General features: G+C 50.0%; 1 protein-coding gene and 1 non-coding gene across 2 annotated transcripts; one reads left to right on the top strand and one right to left on the bottom strand.

Moving 5' to 3' along the window:
• The first annotated feature begins 10,278 nt into the window (after positions 1–10,278).
• Positions 10,279–10,365, top strand: TRNASTOP-UCA (transfer RNA opal suppressor (anticodon UCA)). Its single transcript has one exon. It is a non-coding gene; the product is annotated as a tRNA-Sec (tRNA).
• A 1,766-nt stretch (positions 10,366–12,131) lies between these two features.
• On the bottom strand, positions 12,132–19,243 carry LOC136580715 (calpain-1 catalytic subunit-like). The gene is made up of 13 exons (XM_066581515.1): positions 19,027–19,243; positions 18,464–18,533; positions 17,997–18,121; positions 17,076–17,209; positions 16,759–16,930; positions 16,610–16,693; positions 16,293–16,378; positions 16,053–16,127; positions 14,955–15,094; positions 14,229–14,392; positions 13,917–13,931; positions 13,321–13,523; positions 12,132–12,337 (listed from the first exon to the last, which is right to left on the bottom strand). The coding sequence occupies exons 1-13, from the start codon at positions 19,147–19,149 to the stop codon at positions 12,328–12,330; spliced, it is 1,401 nt and encodes a 466-aa protein (XP_066437612.1). The 5' UTR covers positions 19,150–19,243; the 3' UTR covers positions 12,132–12,327.
• Positions 19,244–23,088: the final 3,845 nt, after the last annotated feature.

The raw sequence follows: 23,088 nt of genomic DNA, 5'->3' as shown, positions 1-23,088 counted from the left end.
CAAAACCCAACATGCGGTTCCATCTCTGGCAGATATGTAAATGATGAGAGTTGTGGTGATTAGATGGACCATCTTGTCACCTGAGGTCCCAAAAGTGGTTCCCCCCTTGGCCTATAAAAGGCTCTCAGAGGCTCCTTGTGTGTAGTGACCTCTTCTTCCGCTTGTGTAAAGCTTGTTGACCACTAGACATGCCTTTATGACGCCCCCTACAGACCACCAGTAGAGAGGATCGTCTGATTGTCCGACAAGCATGCGCAGCTCCAATGATTTCATTGTCCGCCATCCAGAGACAGGTGGCGCCATCGTTACACCCCTGTGTCTGTCGAAACTATTTCCAGGCGCTTGGCTGCAAGACATTTGGTCTCAAGGTGCCCTGTTTAACTTGAGTTTTAGCCTGGACTTAAACGACTGTATGTTTACTGCATATTACGTGGGCTGTATGCACTCGTGTGATATACGGGAACTCACAAGCAATCAATTACATTGCCTCACGCAGTTCCACTCACATTAGCGTGTCAGAATTGCGTAATGCGTGAACGCAACACAGAACGCAACATATTCTATTTTGCCACATATATACGCGAGCTAGAGCCCATTGTTCTCTATAGTCGTGTATATACCCTGTGTATGGGGGCGGATACACGTAATTGCTAAGCGACAGCGTGGGAAATATAAACACACATGTGTACTGCGCATGACTGAGTACACGGTTATGGGCAGTACAATTTCGCCACCTTACACAGGGCCACGGCAGGGTTGACAGTTGTAAAATACTGCAGGAGCCCAGCGGCATTTTACATTTACGGCTGCGTGAACCCGGCCTAAATGTGATTTGGCTAATTCTGAATGCAACCGCCTCCCCAAATCTAAGAGGGTATATATATATATGTGTTTATAATGTACAGCATCTATGTGATTGTGCTGGTGTGAACTTTGGGGTACAATTTTTGCAACTTTCATTCAGTTTTTCCTTGGAGACGGGGTGACCAAAAAAGAGTGTGTATTATTTTTCTGATGCCGTTCATCCATGTGTGATAAACAATGTGATGCTTTAATAAATTGGACTTTTACATATGCCACAATTTCAATTTGTTATTTTTCTTTGATGTGACAACTGGAAAAAGATTTTTTTAAACTTTTTAATATTTTTTAAATTTACTAATAATGATCCTCCGAGTTTGGACCTGGAGACTCACGGTCAGCCAGGACACGCTGCTGCATTCCATATCTGAAACGCAGGGTGCAGAAGACAGTGTGGCCGCACCCTGGGGCTCTCTTTACTAGGACTCAACAATTCTGTGTGTCACCGACTAGAGCTGCTGCGGCTGGACAGTCTGGCTGTCTGGGCACTCTCTTCCTCTGGACGGAGGGCTGCCAGGCATTCACTCAAAGCGCACCTCTAGCCTCTTCCACTGCAGGCATCTCGGGCACGACTCGTATCATACAGCTACAGGCCGCACCCAACTTCTGTTTGGAACTCTTGCACTATACAACCCTTACTTGTGTACCACACTCCGCCTCTTATACCTGTGGGGCAAGCCATGCGATGAACACCAAAAACATGGCTACAATGACTGAGATCAAAACCATTTAGGCACTGTCCACGAGGGCTACACTAGAGACTAATGCACTTCACAAAACTGCCTGGTTACACACAATCCTCATCATACATCATACAGTAACCATATACAATACCTCGTATACCTCTGCAGTTATATAATACACATTATAGCATTTCCTCCGCTAAACCTCCACAGCTCTCCCGCATAACAACCAGCATTTCTCTCACTATACATCACATTCCTGCAACACGCGATCATTTACGCTATTCTCTCCTCTAAACGTTTGCATCTTCATCAGTTTTCTAACAGGACTTCATTATCCTACGTCGTCTCAGGCATACGTCTAATTGCGCTAGTTACATCCCCCTTACACGTTCATCACTGTTTTGCAGCTGCACTTCCTACTTTATAGCATGGGTAAATATAAAAAGACATCTCCCGCCTCCCCATCACCTTTCCAAACAGCACCATAAGGCCATTCTCACACATGAACGCGGCAAAGCGCTACAATTTCAAACGTGGCGCTTTGCCGCGATTGTACTTTCACTTTCGGCCGCAGCTCCCTGTGTCCAACAGCGTGTTTTAGCACACCACATCATTGTGATAGGTGATAAGCTGCGTTAAACGGACGAATATAGAGCAGGCAGTGCTCAAAAATCACGGATCTGGAAAGCGCAGTCCAGCACCGCATTAGAGCACGTCTGCGAGTCCCCATTGATTTCAATGGGAATGTTATACCATGATTAACATTGCGTTCAGAACGCCACATCAATCGCGGTATTAAAGCACCTATTTGAGAGAGACCTAAATTTATAGTGCTGTCGGAAGATGACAGGTTCCCTTTAAATGCTTAGGTGTCAGTATGTTGTATGATGCAGGATGACCTGGTGCATCTAATACACACGTGTCAAACACAAGGCCCGCAGGAGTACTCTCCTTCTTAGTTCCGCAGGAGAGGACAAGTCAGGAAGCGTTCCAGGCTCACACACTGCTGTCAGTGTGCACCTGGGATCAGCGCTGAGAAGAGGAGCGGCACTGACTACAAGGAGAAAGTAAGTATATGGGTTGGGGGGCCATTATTACTGTGGCTACTGTGGGATTAATATTACTGCGGGGGTTAATATTATTACTGTGGGGTTAATATTACTGAGGGAGTTAATTTTATTACTGTGGGTTAATATTACTATTACTACTGGGGCCACTATTACTATTAGGGCCACTGTGGGGGTAGCTATAACTACTGCGGACACTGTGGGGGTTGCTATTACTACTGGGGCCACTGTAGGGGTCACTATTACTATTGGAGCCAATGTGGGGGTCACTATTACTATTTGTGCCACTATGGGGTACCCTGTTACTACTGGGGCCACTGTGGGGGGGGGGGGGGGGGTCACTATTACTATTGGGACCACTGTGGGGGGCAGTATTACTACTGGGGCCACTGTGGGGGGTCACTATTACTAACTTGGCCACTATGGGGTACCCTGTTACTACTGGGGCTACTATGGGGGTCAGTATTATTACTGGTGTTGTGTCCCAGCGGCCACCTAGACACATGGCCCACACTGAGGAGTGGCGGGCTAGAGTTGGCACTTGTCACAGTGGCTCTAACAGACTCCTCCCTGGAGGGATGCACGCAACCTCAGCCCAATTACCGCTAGGCCTCTTCCAGGCAACGCTGGGACAGCAATTACCTGTATACATGTGGTAGGCTTTAGATTGTCACATGTGCCGCCACCGTTCCTTCTCACCGTAGCTTGTACCCGGTGGGTAAATGAAGAGAGTCCACACAGACAGTTGAAACTTGATAACCCAGTCACTAGGAATGGGCAATGACTGATGAACTTTACTTAAAACTTTGCAGAGTACAGCTTTACACACCAGTGCAGGAAAGACAGAGACTTTGAGGTCAGGGAGGAGACACAGGATGGCACTGGTCCTACAGGCCACATTATCTGTAAGGTACCGTTCCTGGAAGGGGAACACTCCGGAGGAGGATGGTAGGAACACTTCACAGACACTCACTCAGTACTTGTAGACAGCTCTGCAAGGGGGACTCCTCACTTCACTCTCTCTCTTCAGAGGTGGTTCCCGCCATGGAAACTTTAGAATAGCTCTCCTCCTCTTCCATCACTTCATCACATGAGGGTTGAAGGTACCCCCATGTGGCCAGCACTCCTACTCCTCTCTCTACCGTGGAAGATGATGAAAGACTGACCACCACACCCCAATCACTCACATTTATAGGCTGCAGACATCAGGTGACTAGACAAATATTGATACTTTTCCAGACATATCCCAGCCACTTTCAAACATTAACCTCTTGCATGCTGCAGCTGTGCAATACACAAAACAAGAGACTAGGGAATTTGCAAAGTGCATCCACATAGAATACATGACATGTATGACAATTACGGAGGGGCCAGAAATAGGTGTTTCAGGCCACTACACTGGGGCCACTATGATAGTCACTAATTTTACTGGGGCCACTATGAGAGTCACTAATTTTACTGGGGCCACTACGAGAGTCACTATTACTACTGGGGCCACTATAGGGGTCACTTTTAGGGTTCGTTCACACGGGTCTAAACGTATTTCGGTCCCACAAATACACTGCATATTTGCGCAATAACAAAAATTGCGTATGCCTTTGTATTTGGGCACGCAAAAAAGAACGCAGATGGGCCCATTGAAATAGTGCATAAATATGTAGTGAATACACAGGTTTCCTGCGCATTCACTGCGTATATGCGTGGCCCATTCACTTCAATGGCCTATTGCGGCGCGTAGTACGCAACAAAATAGGTTGTGCTGTGTGAAAATATATATTCATGTGAATGAACTAATTGAAATCAATGGCTTCTATTCACTGCATATTATGTAGACAAATCCGCTTCTTTGAACAAGCCCTCACTATACAGTCTTACAATTACAATCAGCCCTTTGAGGGTAACCATAAGGCTGCCTGCAGATGGCTGGGTCGGATCCCGCTGCAAGAATTCTCGCAGCGGGATGTGGTCCCGTGCCCCTGCAGAGGCCTGCAGCTTACCTGCTCCCGGGGGCCGGCGCATGCGAGGAGAGGAGCCGGACGGTCACCACAGACATTTCTGTGCGGGCCCCTGCGAGACCTGCATAGAAATAGAACATGCCGCGATTTGTTTTCCGCGTGTGTTTTCACACGGACAAATCACGGCTGTCTGCCTAGGATTGCGTTATCTAATGCAATCCCATGCAGACGGCACGGGCGGAAATTCTGCGGGAAATCCCTCCGTGGGATTTCCGCCCGTGTGCAGGGGGCCTAAGGCTGATGTGGCTCTCAGTGAAAATGAGTTTGACACCCCTGATCTAATAAATGGACGTTACCTATAGGCTATAAGCCTCCATGGTGCACTACATGTATCTGTGTAACTGGTCAAACCAACTGCCAAAATTGCTGTTTTTGTTTATTGGCCTCCCTAAAAAAAGCAAATAAAAGTGATTAAAAAGCCGCATTTAACCCAAAAAATGGTATTGAGCTCATCCTGCAAAAACCAATATGTGGCACAGCTCATGAGGACAGAGGTAAAATAAAATTGTTCTGGGTCTTGGTATGCAACGAGACAAATACAATTTTCCACACTCTTATGGAAGCTGACTAAAAGAAAACCTGTCTCTTGCTGTCCACAGCAACCAATCACTGCATAGCTTTCAGTTCTTGTACTGCTGAGATAAAATGAAAGCTGCGCTGTGATTGGTTGCTATAGGTATTAATCATGTGATTTTTCTGGCGGAGGGATACAAGCGATTGACGTGGCTCAGTTCTTTGTCCCGCACAGAGTATAGCACTAAAATCTGTTGCCCATAACAACCAATCACAGCAGCTTCTCTTTTTTTATACAGCTGAGGTAAAGTGAAAACTGCACCGTGATTGGTTGCTATGGGCAACAGAGATTATTTTATAGCCTACATTCACACATAGAGTAAATGCTGCATATTTTTCATAGCAATAGATTTGTGGCAAGATCCGCTGCTGGATTTGGTCTGTACATAATGGCCTTCTTCTCATCTCCGAATACTGAGTGTTCACTGCTAGCACCAAGAACACACCGTCACCTGTTTGGAGGTGTATAGGCCATGGCATATCATGTAGGGGGTGTAGGAACCCGTGGCATAGCCTGTAGGGGGTGTAGGAGTCCATGGCATATCCTCTAGGGGGTGTAGGAGCCCGTGGAATAGCCTGTAGGGGGTGTAGGAGTCCCTGGCATATCCTGTAGGGGGTGTAGGAGCCCATGGCATATCCTGTACGGGGTGTAGGAGTCTGTGGCATATCCTGTCGGGGGTGTAGGAGTCTCTGGCATATCCTGTAGGGGGTTGTAGGAGCCTGTGGCATATCCTGTAGGGGGTGTAGGAGCCAGTGGCATATCCTGTAGGGGGTGTAGGAGCCAGTGACATATCATGTAGGGGGTGTAGGAGCCTATGGCATATCCTGTAGGGTGTGTAGGAGTCCGTGGCATATCCTGTAGGGTGTGTAGGAGTCCGTGGCATATCCTGTAGGGTGTGTAGGAGTCCGTGGCATATCCTGTAGGGTGTGTAGGAGTCCGTGGCATAGCCTGTAGGGTGTGTAGGAGTCCGTGGCATAGCCTGTAGGGTGTGTAGAAGTCCGTGGCATATCTTGTAGCATGAAGCTGAAGTCCTGGTGGAGATCAGTCATCCCTCACCGCTGAGTATCTGCGGCTTAGCAGCAGGAAGTGTGTATTACGGCCTCTTAAGGCCCATTTAGACACAACGATTATCGCTCAAAATCCATCTTTTGAGCGATAATCGTGGTGTGTAACAGCACTTACATCGTGCAGTTTTCGTTACCCCGTTGCATTGTTATCTTTCAGCGTGCTGAAAGACGATGATGAGCCTTATCAGGAGTTCACAGCGGGATAGAGCTGATACTATTGTTTCAGCTGTATCCCACTCCCTGATGACAGGCTGGGTATGAAGAACAGAGCGGTCCAGCACTGTTCTGCATACCCGGCACGGAGGGCTCAGCTGTATAACAGCCGGGCGCTCCATGCAGAAAACAGCTGAATGCAGAAGGCAAGCTGGGACAACCCGCTTGTCCTCTGCATCCTCCGCTGGCAGCGCAAGGTAATCACTCATCTTGAGCGATCATCTTGCGCTGTAAATGACACAACGTTTATCGCTCAAAAGTCGCTTGAGCGACATCTTTTGAATGATAATTGTTGTGTCTAATGGACCTTTAGGGGCGCTGTTATAACAGTCTACTTGTAGTTCTGCCTGTGTCACCCTGATTGGATGGCCAAGCTGTGAGCACTCCGTCTGTACGGGCCCATGATCTGGCACTCTCTGGGGTTTGGTGGTATTTTCAAACAGTTTGTAGTTGTCTCTCTGGACTCCAGTATATTGCTATGCTTGTCAAGCCAAGCACACAAGTAAATGAACTAAAGAATGGCTGAAAAAATGATTTGTGGTATATAATGGTCAAGTCTGAGTCCTGACCTTACCTCTATGAAGATGCTGTGACCTGAAGAGTGCTGTACATACAAGACATCCCAGAAATACTGATGAACACATCTGCAGGGAGGAAGGATCCAAATTTCCTTCTCAATGTTGTGTAAATCTTATTTGCAGCTACAGCAAACATTTGGTGGAGGTGTTTGCTACTAAAGGGGATCTATAGATTATTAAATTCATGGGTTCACTTTCTTTTTCATCCTGCACTATGGATGATAAATAGTACAACTCACTGTTCCTCCCTGCACTGTGGATGATGAGCGGTACAGCTGTCTATGTGATTAGTTACATTGTGTTTGTCTATAATTGTGACTTGGATACAATCAGACATATTTTATTAGTAATCAATGCAGAAATCCAGGGAATTCCAAAGGGTTCACTTACTTTTTCTTAGAACTGTATCTATCTACCTCATGTCTATCTTTCCTTCTCCCTCATCTATCGCCCCACACAGGGATAGGACCCGCCGTGGTGTTTTTGGCATCTATTTCTCTCTTGTCCTGTGTGATTGTGTTGTCTCTCTTGCTCCCACGTGTTCGCAGGCCTCAGGTAAACACTCCTCCTGTTGCCATGGGAACAACGTTGAAAATGACGTCAGGACGCTTCGCTTGTCTTTATTTATGTGTCCTGGCAACAGAGGCTGGAGCAGGCTGAGGAGGTGGGGTTGGCTAGAGGTGTGGCTTCAATTAAAGACACAGTGCCCTCATTTTCAGCATACACTCAGTGATCTGTCATACTAGGCGCCGGTCCAGCTTCGCACTAGACACATTACTAAGTCACTGACTACAATAGCTGTGATGTCATCAGCCTGAAAGAGACGCTATTAGAAAGTATAATCGTAAACGATCCTACGCTAACCCTCTTAAAAGTGTAAAAAGTGTATTCCAGGACTTTTTAAAAAAATTTCTGTTGATGTCTGACATCAATAGACAATTGTTGGGGACCCACTGCTTGGATCCCTGCCAATCAGCTGATTCCCAGGGCTGCTGTCACTGCAGTCAGCACAGAAAGCAGATAGTGTGGAGCACAACCCAGTGGCCTGGGTTGGTATTGCATTCAATTCAACACAAACTTCCTCCTACAGTATCAACCCAGGCCACTGCACTATGGTCAGCGCTATCTGCTTTCTGTGCTGACCGCAGTGACAGCCGCCCCGGGAATCAGCTGATTGGCGGGGATCCGAGTGGTGTGTCTCTCTTGGTAATCAATAGAAAATAATTGAAAATGTCCCTACTGTTCTCCGCTTACATTTGAGCAACTGATCATGTGCCTCAGCGGTGGAAGGGCACGAGTTAGTTTAGTAGTTTAAAATACTGCAAGCAATTAGAAGATAAAAAGGTTTTAATTAGACAAACCCTGTAAAGGTGTCACCCGAAGACAGAAAAATGTTCCAGATGCAGATGGGGTGCAGCGGTGCCTCCACCTCCAGCCCAATCCCGACAACAGGTCCCTGGTTTCTTCTCTCCCTAGACAACCTCTAAGGCCGCTTTTACACGGCCGTAAAAATCATGGAAGATTTGTGAGACGCACAAATTTTGCACAAATATTACACCAACCAGTCTTTTGAATGACACGAGTGATTTTTTTCCTGAACTGTGTGACAGCTTGTTGCTATGGACACAGTGCATTGTAGGGTTACACTGTGCAGCAGTATGTTTCAACGGGTTACCACAAATTGTTGCTACAGATTATTTCTATGGGTTTCTTAGCACTGCAGGTCACTGCTATGGGTTACACAGTACTCCAGGCTGTTGTTATGGGTTACTGCAGGTCACTACTATGGGTTACACAGTACTCCAGGCTGTTGCTATGGGTTACTGCAGGTCGCTGCTATGGGTTACACTGTGCTGTAGTCCATTTCTATGAAATATTCAGCACTTCAGGCCGTTATTATGGGTCACACTGTGCTGCAGATCGTTGCTATGGGTTACACAGTGCTCCAGGTTGTTGCTATGGATTACATGGTGCTGCAGGTCATTAATATGACTTTATAGAGACTGTTGCTATAGGTAACAATGCTCTGCTGATTGTTGCTATGGCTTACCCTGTGCAGCAGGTCATTGCTATTGGTTACATTATGCTGAAAGTCGTTGCTATGGGTTACACTGTGCTATATATTGTTGCTATGAGTTACTGCAGGCCGTTGCTATGGGTCACACTGTGCTGCAGATCGTTGCTATGGGTTACACAGTACTCCAGGCTGTTGCTATGGATTGCATGGTGCTGCAGGTCATTAATATGAATTTCTGGAGACTGTTGCTATGGGTAACAATGCTCTGCACATTGTTGCCATGGCTGACCCTGTGCAGCTGGTCATTGCTATGGGTTAAATTATGTTGAACGCCATTGCTATGGGTTACACTGTGCTGCAGATCGTTGCCATGGGTTACACAGTGATTCAGGTTGTTTCTATGGGTTAATGCAGGCCGTTGCTATGGGTCACACTGTGCTGCAGATCGTTGCTATGGGTTACACAGTGCTCCAGGCTGTTGCTATGGGTTACTGCAGGCTGTTGTTATACTCTCAGGTTGAGGAGAACGCAGCGCCGCTTTCCTCGAAATCGCTCCGTCCTCCTTTCACGTCACCACCGACTATTTATAGTGCGGGGCTATTAATAGCCGCCGTGCAGCCTCTCGCTCGCCGGTCGCCCCCTCCGCGCTCCCCCTCTCTCCGTCACCTCCTCTGACGCGGCTCTCTGACTCAATCTGACCCCGCGGTGCTGCAGAGCGTCACTCCATTCACCTCCATTATGTCGGCAGAGCATTTCACCCTCAGTGCGCCACCTGCAGACTCCGAGCGCATATATTCATATTCCACAACACTTCTGCTCGATTCACAACCTGATTGGTTGCTTGGGTTGGCTGATTCACATTGATTGGTTGTTTGGGTTGAATGGAGCAGAAGTGTTGTGGAATATAGATATATGCACTCCAAACCGCTACGTCATCGGGCTAATCCCGCCCACAGGTCATTCCTCTCTAGGCAGACCAGGATGCATTGCGGTGATTTGCATAGGTCTCGTCTCTTCTCTTCTACCCTCTTCCAGATCCTGATGATGGCGTTCAGTTACCGGGAAGCCTCTGGTCACATGGTGTCCGGTATTCGGGGACTGCCATGTCCAGGGACAGGAACCTTCTACTGTGACCTCTCCCTAAGCTCATCTCCTGGGGTACGGCGGCCCTTATATAGTGATGTGCACGCCCAATAATCCGCCCGGATGAGCCTCAGTGGTCTGGGGTGCAGGCTTCAAACCTGTAGCTGTCGAGGGACAGAGTGGTTCAATTCCACCCTCCGGGCGCACGACAAGCCCGCCCAGCCACAGTGGCAGCCCCCCCAGGTGCCCAGCATACACTGGATCACATTAGCTTTTGATATTTTTGACCAAATTTGCGACAGAACCTTCAAACGGGCACCATCGCCGGGTGAGAAAATGGCCCATGGCGCTGCTGAGGGTGGTATGCCTCTGTTACCAATGATGATGGCCAAGCGCAAGCAATTACATGGAGAGAAAATACCAGCTCTCAGGAGTCTGGGGCCGCCATCCTGGTAAAATTCACAGGATTTCACCACCGTCCTTTAATTGATGATGTCCACAGAATGGCTGCAATCAATAAACTCCGTAGCGCTGCTATTGTGTCATTTACGTGTTTGCTATATACAAAGACTGCACCAACCGTGCGGGATGAAGCAGCGCCCGCCATTGATATCTGTGGTGGAGGGAGACTGGGCACTCTTGTACATTCTCCAGCGTGAAGGATCAGTTGGTGTCATGGTGGGAACTTCTTACTAGTCCTCTGCGTGACCAACCTGTGAGTCCTGTTCATGTTCTTATGTCCCATTTAGACGGGATGAGAGTCGTCTAAACATCTGCCCGAGCGCTGCCGTCACCGCTATGGCGCTTGTGCCGAGCATTTAGACAGGCGAGGATCACCGCTGGATAGCGAGCTTCCCACACAGCCGTTCACCTCCTATGTGAGGCGGGGAGCGTTTACACGCAGCGAGGAGCCCGCGATCCAGTAGTGGTTTTTATGCTGACGGAAAGTCACTGATAATGACAAGTGAACGAATAGTAAACTTTTTTCCATTTACACGAGACGATTATCACTCAATTTTGTTTGTTTAAACAAATTTTGAGCGATAATCGTCCCATGTAAATGGCCTCGTGTTTATCGTCCATCTAATCAAGACAGCAGGGTTAGGGTAGCTGCACATGGGCGATATGGGCTGTGATACATGGCGCAATATCGCATTTTCCAACATGTGAAAGTACTGTGGCTGCGAGGCGTTTTTATGTGAAAACAGCCTTGCATCACTAAAGGGAATCCCTTCATCCCCGTGGGGATGAAGAGATTCCCCCCACCGAGGAATCCGTCTGTCATTGGGGGCAACAGACTTAAATATTCAGACTTTTCAAACAACTTGTGTGATAACAAGCAAACTTGCAAATCACTTTATTCACCTAAAATGTCATTTTTGTGCTGAAGATGAGCTCAAAGTGCTGGCCAATAGGGGTCTCCTTTCCTTCTAATTTGTTGTCCACTGCTTGTCGTCTTTTGAAATCTGTCCCTTTTAACAGAAATAGCAAGACAAGTTTCAGAAAGTGAAGGAGGAGAACGACTCATACTGCCCATAGAAGTCTATGGAGAGAGGAGGAAGGCAGAAGCAGAGATTCAAGGCCCTTTTACACAGGCCAATAATTGGGCACAAACGTTTGCAAAAACATTTGCTTGCCCAATCATGGGCCTGTCTGAATATTCTGGCAATCAGCTGAAGAACAAGCGAATGTGTTGCTGTATGATCTTTTGTGCTGGCATAAAAATGGTTGTTCGTTGGCAGCAACCCCAGTCCCCCTTTCCCGTGTGATGGGGGGCTGCGCTGCTGAAGAATGCACTTTGTATGAGGACAAGTAAATAATAATCGTTTTTCCCCTTATTGCTGGTGTGAACAGCAGAATCGGCGCTGACCATCTGGGTGATGGACATCCTCACTACATGGGAGGTATCACTTCTAGCCACGAGGGTGGCAGGATGCTCGGTGCTCAATGAGGGACACGGAACACGCAAGTAAATAACACATTTCACTTTACTGTGCTGGAGACATCAAGCAGTAGTCGGGATTAATAGCATTATAATGTGAAGTTGTCCTGTGTCTTCATGTATGTGCCTGCGTTTTCCACGGGGGGGGGGGGGGGGGGGATCATCATGTTCCTGGGCTTCCCCTGGGTTGCGGCTGCAGCGCTGTCTCCTGCTTGTGTGTTCATTCAGTTAATCCTAGAAATCAGACAAACACAATGTGGCAGATTTATTAAGTCTTGTACACCTTAATTTGCGACTTTTAGTCTTTTTACATCAGCCTCCAACGCTTTTCTAAAAAGAGTCAGGTCGAGGCAAAAGGGGGCATGGCCCAGCCCATAAATTGTGCTATAACGTATGCCAGAAAGTGGTGTAATTTATAGTTGGAACCTACGTCACTTCATACCTGGTGTAGATTTCAGCCTGGTGCACGGAGATGCTTGAGCCTCTTAATACACTTGTCACACTTACTTAACCTGCACAAACTTTACTTAGAGCAGCTTGTGAAACACCATTCTATGTTAATACGCTCCAGTGATCCAACAAGCAGCAGCACTCTGATAAAGCAAATACAAAGTATTTGGACAAGGGCTTTTTATATCAAGTGGGTCCCACCACCAAGAGGTGACCAGCTGCCCATCACCTAGAGATAACCAGCTGCCTCCATGATGACGTCCCATCACCTAGAGATAACCAGCTTCCTCCATGATGACGTCCCATCACCTAGAGATAACCAGCTGCCTCCATGATGATGTCCCATCACCTAGAGATAACCAGCTGCCTCCACGATGACGTCCCATCACCTAGAGATAACTACAGATAACCAGCTGCCTCCATGATGAAGTCCCATTACCTACAGATAACCAGCTGCCTCCATGATGAAGTCCCATCACCTACAGATAACCAGCTGCCTCCATGATGAAGTCCCATCACCTAGAGAAAACCAGCTGCCTCCATGACCAAATTTCTCCACCAAGAGGTGAGCAACTTGCCTCCATGAAGTATGAAAGTATCACCAAGAAGTATACAACTGCCTGCAGGACCAAGTCCCATCATCTAGAGGTAATCAACTGCCTCCATGACCAAGTCCTACCACCAAGAGGTAATCAGCTGCCTCCATGATTGACCATGTTGTGACCAGTGGCTTCTCTACCTTTGACTCATCACTGCAGGTGACGTACCTGTTGTCTGTTGCTTTCTCACAATATACTCTGATATAAAAGTTTCCCTCCTGGTTGGCGTCGTATGTGGATGGTACAATAACATATTCTCCTGGGCTCAGAGATGCCTTCATCGTCACCCCACGGCTGTTTTGTGGGTCACCTGTGTCAGACACAGGGCGATTCCTTGTAAAGAATCCGCGATCGAGACGTGGACGAGAAACCTAAGATATGGATTATATGAACAGATTACTAGGATTAATAAAACCCTTCATCCCCCTGGACAACCACAGAGCACTGAGGATGGGCTCTCATACTACAGAACTGTAAATTATGTGGTTTCAAGGTTTTTTTGCCTTTCTGGGATCTGAGTGGTTGGTGTGGCCTTTCCTTCTGATTCCATTCTCAGGGACGGGAAGCTGCTTTTTTCTTCTTCTGGATCTACATACTACGGGATGATTGTGTGTACTCGGCCTCCCTGATGTGTAATGAGGCTGCACCAAGACCCCTCATGGGTTGTGGAAAAATAAGGCCCGAGCATCTTCTAGGGCCCCTGTTTGCACAATATGTCACACTGGTGGGGCTAGGAGGACGATGACTGCGGTGTAGAGTCTCACCAGATCTTCAGGAACCTAGGAAAGAAAACAACCTTTTAGATGCAGAAGAACAGCAGACAAAGGAAGTAAAACTCTAGGAAGTCATGGAGGCCGCGGGCTGTAAATCTGATGCATGTTTTATGCCCTATTATTGGATTTATGATGCCGGAGAGACTCATGGGCCCTATAACACAGCTCCTTCCTTTTTATCCCACACAAGGGTAGATGTATCAGATACTACACATAGACGGCCACTGCTCTGTGGCCTGAGTCACAGTGTTGTAGTTACCCCCCAGCCATATATAATGGTAGGAGCAGATGAGTGGTACTTGCCCTGTACAGGTGACATGCAATGTGGAGTTTTGTGGCTCTTCTGTCCGTCTGCAGTAGCTCCAGTAACATCGTCCAGCGCTCTTCAGTCCCCGATTCAGAGTCAGACACCACCTCTGAAGCAACGCCCACGCGGAACCGGAATTGTGGGTTGGTGAAGAAAGATTCTAAATAAAGTATAAATTCCAGATTATACAGCTTTTTATATAACCTCTGTGGGGAGGTAGGGTTGTCAGTGACTATGATGGTGATGCTGGAGAAGCTCTACACAACGTACATCTCATCAATGCATCCGTCTCATCAGATGGTTTCCATTAGTCATGTGAATATATGAGACTGTAATATATGCATCCTCTATCCCCCCTCCTGGCTGTACATGTTCAGGAACCTCCTCAGTCACCAAAAAAACATCTAGAGTAATACAGTAAATAGAAGATGGAGAGGAGGGGGATGCAGCTGCAGATTTACTTTATGTGAGACAGACTCATGCTGTCAATGGGGAGGAGCCAGCTAATTGGCACAAAGCACAGCTCTGACATCACACCAGGAAGAGCCCACCCACACAGCATGTACAGCAGATAGAAGTAAAGAACTGGAATCGGTAGGATACTTCCAACATGGCTCCACTGCATGTAATCTCAGCTACAGGAGGAAGGGGTGCTATTGTTCAGCCAGTGAGGTTTCTGACTGGTACATTAATTGCATCTATGTGCGCAGTGTTTTACTCACTCAGTCTGCGTCCTCCTCCTGCACTGACCCCACGCTCCCAGCGACCACGTAGTTCAGTGAGCTTATACTGCGGTGACTCCATGTTGCTTGCGCAAATGACAACCCACGAAAAGAGGCTGCAGAAGTCCTCACAGAGCATCCTGCACAGAGAGCACACTGGGTCAGTCACAGAGCCAGTTTTACTGTTCCACTGCTACGTAGATCAGGGGTCCACTATCCAGAGCATGGTGACCCCCAAGCCCCACCAACAAAACATGATAAGCCCCAGGCCTCATGGGTCTCACAATCTAGAATAGGTGGGGGGAGTCTAACTCAATTTGAGTTGTAAAGAAATCCCCTAGTGGCCCAAATAGTAACAGTGTCCCCTATAGTGGCCCCAGTAGTAATAGTGACCCCTCCATAGTTGCCCAAATAGTAACAGTGTCCCCAATGGTGGCCCCAGTAGTAATGGTGACTTCCATAGTGGCAGCTGTCTGGGATTACATTAAGACACAGAAGAAGATGAGCGAGCCGACATCTACAGAAGATCTGTGCTTAGTTCTCCAAGATGTCTGGAACAACCTCCCTGCTGAGTTCCATCAAGAACTGTGTGCAATTAACCTTTAAAAACTAATGCTGGTGTGAAGGTAAGAGGCGTCACACCAGATATTGATGTAATTTACATTTCTCTTTTGTTCATCCTTTTTGCATTTTGTTAATTAACAAAAATAAACTATAAGGACTTCTATTTTTGAAGCATTCTGACTGTGCAGCATGTTTTCCACACTTGTGTAAAACTTTTGCGCAGTATTGTATACATGCATCCAGCTGCATCTTCCCCCGTTTATTGGATCTACCTAATAAGGCCTCCGCCTGGACCCGACACTGGTGCTACACATGAAGCAGCCACAACCTGTGAGGCTTTGCCTAAAATCCAGGCTTCAACACAATTTGGGGAGCATGCTGAGGAGCTTCCTGCAGGTGCTGAAATACAAGGGGAAGGGGATGAAGACATTGGGGTGCTTGCTATGCTGTCACCACCTCAAACTCCTGTACTTTGCTGCTGCTCCGCTCCACCAAGCAGTACATTACTGTAGACAACAGGATAAAAGACGTTACCAGAATTCGCCGTCTTCTTTCTGCAGGTTCAGCGCTTTCTGTTCCACATCCGACACCGACTTCCACTCCAAGGATCTAGAAGAGAATCACGGGAGTAATGAGCCGATGATCGGAGCAATGCAACAACCCAACACCCAGGTGGAGCGCCATCCTTGTCCTGAACCCCAATCCACAGGGAGTAAGAGACTCCTTATTGTAAGCAATTGCCTCCTGAGCAGATCCTCAGACGTTCCCACTCACTTGTCACTCCAGGGGCCGGTATACTCAGTGAAGCCCCAGGGATTCCTCAGCCTGATTAGTGTGACCTTCCCGGAGCCGAGCGTCACCTGGAGGAGGAATCAGTAATGAGAATAATGAGTGAATGAAGTCACTATCACATCCAGTTACAGGTGTGATATATGGGATGCCAAGCTAAAACCCAGTGACCAGCCCCGTATGTCAGATGTCCTACAGCAAACTCGTCCCAGTCATCGTCTCCTTTGTGGGATGAGGGATTCCTCAGGGACTATCTGATCTCACTGACCCATTGTGGCCCGTAGTGTAATTTCTGCACTCACCTCCTTGGCTCCTAAAACCGAGTATGCATGTCCCAACACCAAGCCGTCCTCATCCACACGTCCGACGTCAGTGGGATCTGAAACCTTCCAGCAGACAGACACTTAGATCATTGCAATATTCAGGATAAACAGTGGAGGACGCTAGTCACCTGAATGAAGCACGCCATGAGGGACTTCTTGCTCTCAGCTTCAGTGACCATCTCCCAGACCTCCTCCGAGGTGTATCTACTCAGAGACACGCTCTCCGCTATCCCACCAGTGAAATCTTCTAGCGCCTCAGCGACGGTTCCCCCCTGCAGCGCAGAATAACCTCCAGACACCCTGTGAGAACAACATGGAAGGAGTGAAGAGTGTGGCTGTAACCACCAACACGACGCAGCTAGATGTGAGGGGCAAAGAGCCTGCAGTAGGCAGCAGTGTGTTCCAGCCCATACCACCATTGTGCGGAGTGCAGGGATGAACGTACTTGGCATAGGCTTTCTCCAGCAGCGCACTCCATAGTTCTTCCCGAGAGTCGCTCTTCGTGAACATAAGTTGCCCGTTTTTGGTTGGGAGTTTGTCATCAATCACCACATTCATCCATTCACCAAACTGCCATAACTGTGGGAACAATGGAGCTTATCAGTATGTTTACCCAATCGACCTGCAGCCTCTGCTCCGACTACACCCCAGCCTGCAGCCCCTGCTCCAACTACACCCCTGTTCTGACTACACTACAGCCTGCAGCCGCTGCTCTGACTACACCCCAGCCTGCGGCCCCTGCTCCGAATGCACCCCAGCCTGGGGCCCCTGTTCTGACTACACTACAGCCTGCAGCCGCTGCTCTGACTACACCCCAGCCTGCGGCCCCTGCTCCGAATGCACCCCAGCCTGGGGCCCCTGCTCCGACTACACCCCAGCCTGCGGTCCCTGCTCCGACTACACCACAGCCTGCGGCCCCTGCTCCGACTACACCACAGCCTGCGGCCCCTGCTCCGACTACACCACAGCCTGCGGCCCCTGCTCCGACTACACCCCTGCTTGCGGCCCCTGCTCCGAATGCACCCCAGCCTGCGGCCCCTGCTCCGAATGCACCCCAGCCTGCAGCCCCTGCTCCGAATACACCTCAGCCTGCGGCCCCTGCTCCGACTACCCCCCAGCCTGGGGCCCCTGCTCTGACTACACTACAGCCCGCAGCCACTGCTCTGACTACACCACAGCCTGCAGCCCCTGCTCCGACTGCATCACAATCTGCAGCCCTGTCTACATAGGAAAGAAAAACTGCCCTTGTCAGCTATTGTTTCTTAAACTGCTGTGATAAAGTGAAAGCTGCGCTGTGATTGGTTGCTATCGGCACGGAGGGACATTGTTGTCTCTGTACATCGGCATTTGGGACGTCTCATCTCACGTTAAAATGGAAGATTCCGCTGTGTCCTTCACTGCGGCTGAAGCTCTGGTCTGCGGGGACAACTCGTGAGAAAAGAGAGGGGTGGACTGTGAGAGCCGAGAGAGTGGAGAGTAGCCAACAGTCACCTGGGGGAGACACAAGGGCGGTCATTACTGGCAACCTCCCTGTTATATCATCTCAGTGTCCACATCCAGGGTCAGACCTGGTACCTCCGACCCACCAGAGAAAATTATGCTAAGAATCCCCTCTACGTATATGAAGTGAGCCAGGCCCCCATAGTCCCTCGCCTTCCACTTGTGAATGGGGACCATGATCATGTCTGCGCCATCTGGGGGTCCCTCTGTCCCTCTATCCCAACCCTTCACCACCAAAATGACACTGATGAATTGTAGTACCCACTCCTACCTCATGATCGCCAACAGGGCGGTGAAAGCATGCAGGAGGTGGAGCTCCTCCGGCGCACTTACCAAGCTCCCCCTGGCAGACGTCCGTGCTGCTGGATCCACTCTCTATGAATTTTGGGTTGGAGCAGAATTCCTGCACAATAAGAGAACAGATGATTGATGATTATTGATGCCCACATGCTCTGCGGGGAAGGTGATCTCATCTGTGCAATCATGTGAAGGGCACAGAACCCAATGTTCCTATCACCCCTGAGTGCCCTATGCAGGGGGTTGGCTGATTTCTAATAACCTTCCATTCAGGACCCCCATCAATGAGTAGAAATGGCTGTACAAAGTGTCTCCAGCTCACTGCCATCAGTGCTCCATTTTTCCAGCGGAGGCGCTGCAGGTAAACTGAACGCCTGCTTGCCGCTGGGCAGGGGTGGAGCTATATGGGATGTGAAGCTAGCAGAACTGGTGCCGTATAGGGCACACAAGGGCCCTCAGCCCCTATATGAGGGGATCAGTACCATAATGACATGTGGCAGGTGGCGCCCTACTAGAGATTGCAGCTCAGATTATTGTTGGGGGCCCTTCTAACAAATAGGGGTGGTCTAAAGAGGAAGGCCCCGACCTTCCAGACTTACAGTCGGTCTTTTCCACTCAATCTTGGGGTCAGAAAGGTCCTGAGGAAACACGGGGTCTTCAAAAAGTTGCCCCTTCTGCAAGCATAGAGTTCGCAGAGCGTGGTAATCCTGTCCGGCCCACATCCTGGAAACAAGACGATGGATGGCGGCTGTGTATCTGTATACCTGCAGCTGTGTGCCTTCTCTGCTGCTGGGCGCAATGTGACTCCTTATACCCGCCGCTCAGTGTCAACGCCCTTTCTCTATGTATTCAGAGATAAAGTGTCATGGATATGAACCTGCGGCGACCCCTCCTCGCTGTGTAGAAGGATTATGCTGCGGTTCTTGGATCCATGATAGAAACTTTTTCCCACACGGCGGGGTCGCTGTGATTGGTGGAGTCGTAACCATCTAGACACCTATGCAATGGGCGGCCTCCGGCGTTGTGAGGGCTACAGACGATGTGGATGGAGGACTCAGTGTTTGCAGACTGGGAGGAAGGAACATTCCAGATGAGCAGAGCGCTGCGGACACCTGGCCTGGACACGTGCTGCCACTTCATGGCCAGGACACACTGTGGTGCGATTTTATCCTGTGTCTGAGCTCACCTTATTTGCTGATACCAGTTTCAACAAATTTATGACCGTGTAAGGGTGCATTCACATGGGCAAGAAAACCGTGCAAGCTTTGTGCGAAACGTATTTACATGCGCAATTCTACTCTTGCAGCGATGCCACAAAATGGAAAAGTCGCAGCATGTTCCATTTGCAAGCGAGTCTCGCACAAGAATGTTGGGCGCAACTCACTCTTGCACGTGTGAATGCACTCCGAGGGAAGCGTAAAGGCCCATTTAGACGAGACGAGTGTCGGGCAAACGATGCCCGACACTCGTCCCCGCACATACTAGCTCTCGTGCACCTGAAGGGCAGCTAGTATCGCTGCCTCACAGCGGGGAGGCTGCAGGAGATTTCTTCTCCTTACGCTCCCCCGCCCCTCTCCATTCACTTAAATACAGAATTCAATTCAAACTCGCTACCTTCATCCACAAAGCCCTCCACAGTGCAGCGCCACCCTATATCGCCTCCCTCATCTCAATCCATCAACCAGCCCGGGCTCTCCGCTCTGCTAATGAAACCAGACTGAGCGCCCCTTTAATTCGAACTTCTCATTCCCGCCTCCAAGACTTCTCCAGAGCAGCACCGGTCCTCTGGAACGCACTACCAAAGGCTACCCGAGCAATCCAGGACTCGCAGAACTTCAGGCGTGCTCTAAAAACGCACCTCTTCAGGGAGGCATACCGCATTCCCTAAACAAACCCCTCTGTACTCCGCCTGATAACATGCTCCCTGACCTACTGACTGCAATCCCTGCTAGCCATCATAAACCGCTCCTGCAGTCACACCGTTTCTGCCGTCACACGGCTAAATGTCTGACCATTGTCTATGTGTATAGCATCGCTCACTCTCCACCTCGCCATACTGTGCACATCTCCAGCCCCTTTACCCTCTGCATCACCCCATTACTTGTAGTATGTAAGCTCGTTGGAGCAGGACCCTCACCCCTATTGTTTCCATCAACTGATTACTATATGTAACCGTGGTTCTGTAATGTTTGTATTTTGTCTTTCTGTATTCCCCCCTGTCTATGTAAGCGCTGCGGAATATGTTGGCGCTATACAAATAAAGATTATTATTATTATTATTACTTAACTCTTTGTATGCCGCAAAATGTTTAATGAGGCGGCGTGGGACTGGGGGCGGGGCGGGAAGGAGATAGACAGTTTGAATAGTGAGCGGTTAGAGGGAAGGGGAGGAGCTATAGGCAGGAAGAGACGGGAGCGGGAAAAATCAGTAGGAGTGGTAGCCAGCGTGCGAGAAGGAGCGTTAGAGGATAACAGGAGTAAGCTTGAGAAATTGCGAAAGAACGGGGGAGCGGAGTGAAGAGGCGGCCGGAAAAAAGAGGAGGAAGAACAGGATTATCGGGTGGAAGAGGAGGCCGGCGTAAGAAAAGAAGGACCGGGACTATCGGGTGGAAGAAGTTGGCCGGCGAAAGAGAAAAGAGCGGGTTTATCGGGTGGAAGAAGAGGCCGGGGAGGCGAAGAGAGTGCGGGACTATCGGGAGAAGAAGCGTGCAGCGGAGGAAGAGGATCGCGTCAGCGCCAGCCCAGAGGAAAAGACACCTGTGGATTACAAATTATGGAGGACTTACAGGGATTGATCAAGGAAGCGGTGAAGAAGGACGGGACCCGGTGGCTTGAGGAGCTGCTGGCAACATGCCGGACATCCACGGTCCAGGCAACGACCACCGGGCAGGAGGAGCTTCGCCAGGCATCAGGAGAAGACGGCGGCATCCAGGGAGAGGCTCCGCGAGGTCGGCCGCGGCGAAGGAAGCAGCCGCCGGCAAGGCTCAGCCCGAGCCCAGCGAGGAAGAGAGGAGGACGAAGGGACAGCCGTGTCGGCGATTGCCCGAGAGGGTCCGGAAGCCCTAGCGGAGGAGGGGCGCCGGTACCTCGGCGCGCGACAGGGAGACCGGCAGCACAGGCCCTACGGTCGGCAGTCCTCGGGGACACTGAAGGCGGAGGACTTGTTGCTACAGCTGGGACAGGCTCCGGACGTAGGCACGAGCGCGCATCCGGGCGCAGGACCACAGCGGCAGGTGAGCTCAGGCTGAGCGAAGGGCGGCAGGGAAGCTCGCGGTTAGGCCGCTCGTCCTCGCAAGATGGCGGCACAGCACGTGGGGGGGGGAGGGTAGCGCGGGAGGTGCGCAGCAGCTTAGGCACAGGCAAGAATAGAGAGGGCAGGGGCAGTGGGAAGGGAAAGGAAAAGGCAGCCAGCAGGCCCACATACAATCCCCCTACACATAGTCCAGAGAGTTTCAGCAGTGAGTATGGCAGCAGCAGGGAGGGGGGGAGCAGCTTAGGGGAGCCCATAGGGGAGCTAGCCAGTTCAGAGGAAGAAGGCCACATAGTTCTGGAGAAAGGGGCAAGGAGGCGACAGTACATTCCCGCCAGCAGGCCTATTAGTCGCACTCAGCAACAGCCACCCCGACACGTATTAACCCCTCCACAGAATATGGCCGTAGCGAGGCAGCAGCAGTCGGGCCATCTGCCATACCATGACCCTTACGAGCCAACGGTTTCCTACCGGCGGTGTTATGTTAACCCCCGATACACTGCCCCACCAGCTGAATACGCAGATTACACCTATCCACAACCCCAGCCTCCGCGTAGGAGCTCCAAGAGGCAGGGCCAGGGGGCAAGGCAGAGGCAGAAGGCGCGAGCCAGGCAGGAGAGGCAGGAGCGGTTAGAGCGGGAGCGAGCGCAGCAGCCAGGATTGGCACGCGTCGGCAGGGAGAGGGCCCGCGAGTCGAGTACCAGCAGCGGGCTAGAGGAACCGCAGCGATTTGTGGAACAGCCTCGGCAGTCGGACCCGCAGTTATCCCTCTATCGCGAGGACCGGGAACGTCAACGGTGGCGGGACCACGATCAGAGTCGCTCAAGGCGGGAACAGCCTGGCATGTCGCAGTCCAACAGCAGAGGAAGGGCGCTGTATCCGACAGATCAGCAGCTCAGACACGAATCGGTCAGGAGCCGCGGGAGCGGTACAGCGGGGACATCACCCTTGGCAACGCCGGAGGTCCGTCCAGCTGGTGAGTCCGAAATTTATGATGTGTTGAAATGTGCTATGGCTCCCGCAGCGGTTGCGGAGAGAAGTGATGTGGTTGGTTTGTTGCGGTCGCTGCTGAGCCGGATGGAACCTAAAGAAGGGCTTTTAGTGTCCTGTGCTCCAGGGGGTTCAGGCCCGCCTGTGGGTAGTACCGGTGTTAGCTCAGCAGCGGGTTCGGATGTTGACCCGTCAGCGGGTTTGCAATTTGGTGATTCAATGTATTGTGGTGTCGCCCCACTGGGGGTCGGTTTGACGGATGATGTGCTGGAAAAGATTAAGAGTGGTGTTTACATAGATATATGGTCCTTGCTTTCGGCGGACCACGTAATGGTCGATAAGGAGCGGAGTTCAGAGCGTGGATCTGACAAGAAGCCTAAAATAGCGAAGACTTTTGGTAATTGGCTGCAGGCGTATATGG

The sequence above is a fragment of the Eleutherodactylus coqui genome, chromosome 10 (genome assembly GCF_035609145.1).
Source record: "Eleutherodactylus coqui strain aEleCoq1 chromosome 10, aEleCoq1.hap1, whole genome shotgun sequence".
Taxonomy (NCBI): Eukaryota; Metazoa; Chordata; class Amphibia; order Anura; family Eleutherodactylidae; genus Eleutherodactylus; species Eleutherodactylus coqui.
Note: the sequence above shows the minus strand (reverse complement) of the source record. Positions and strands in the feature narration are given on the sequence as shown.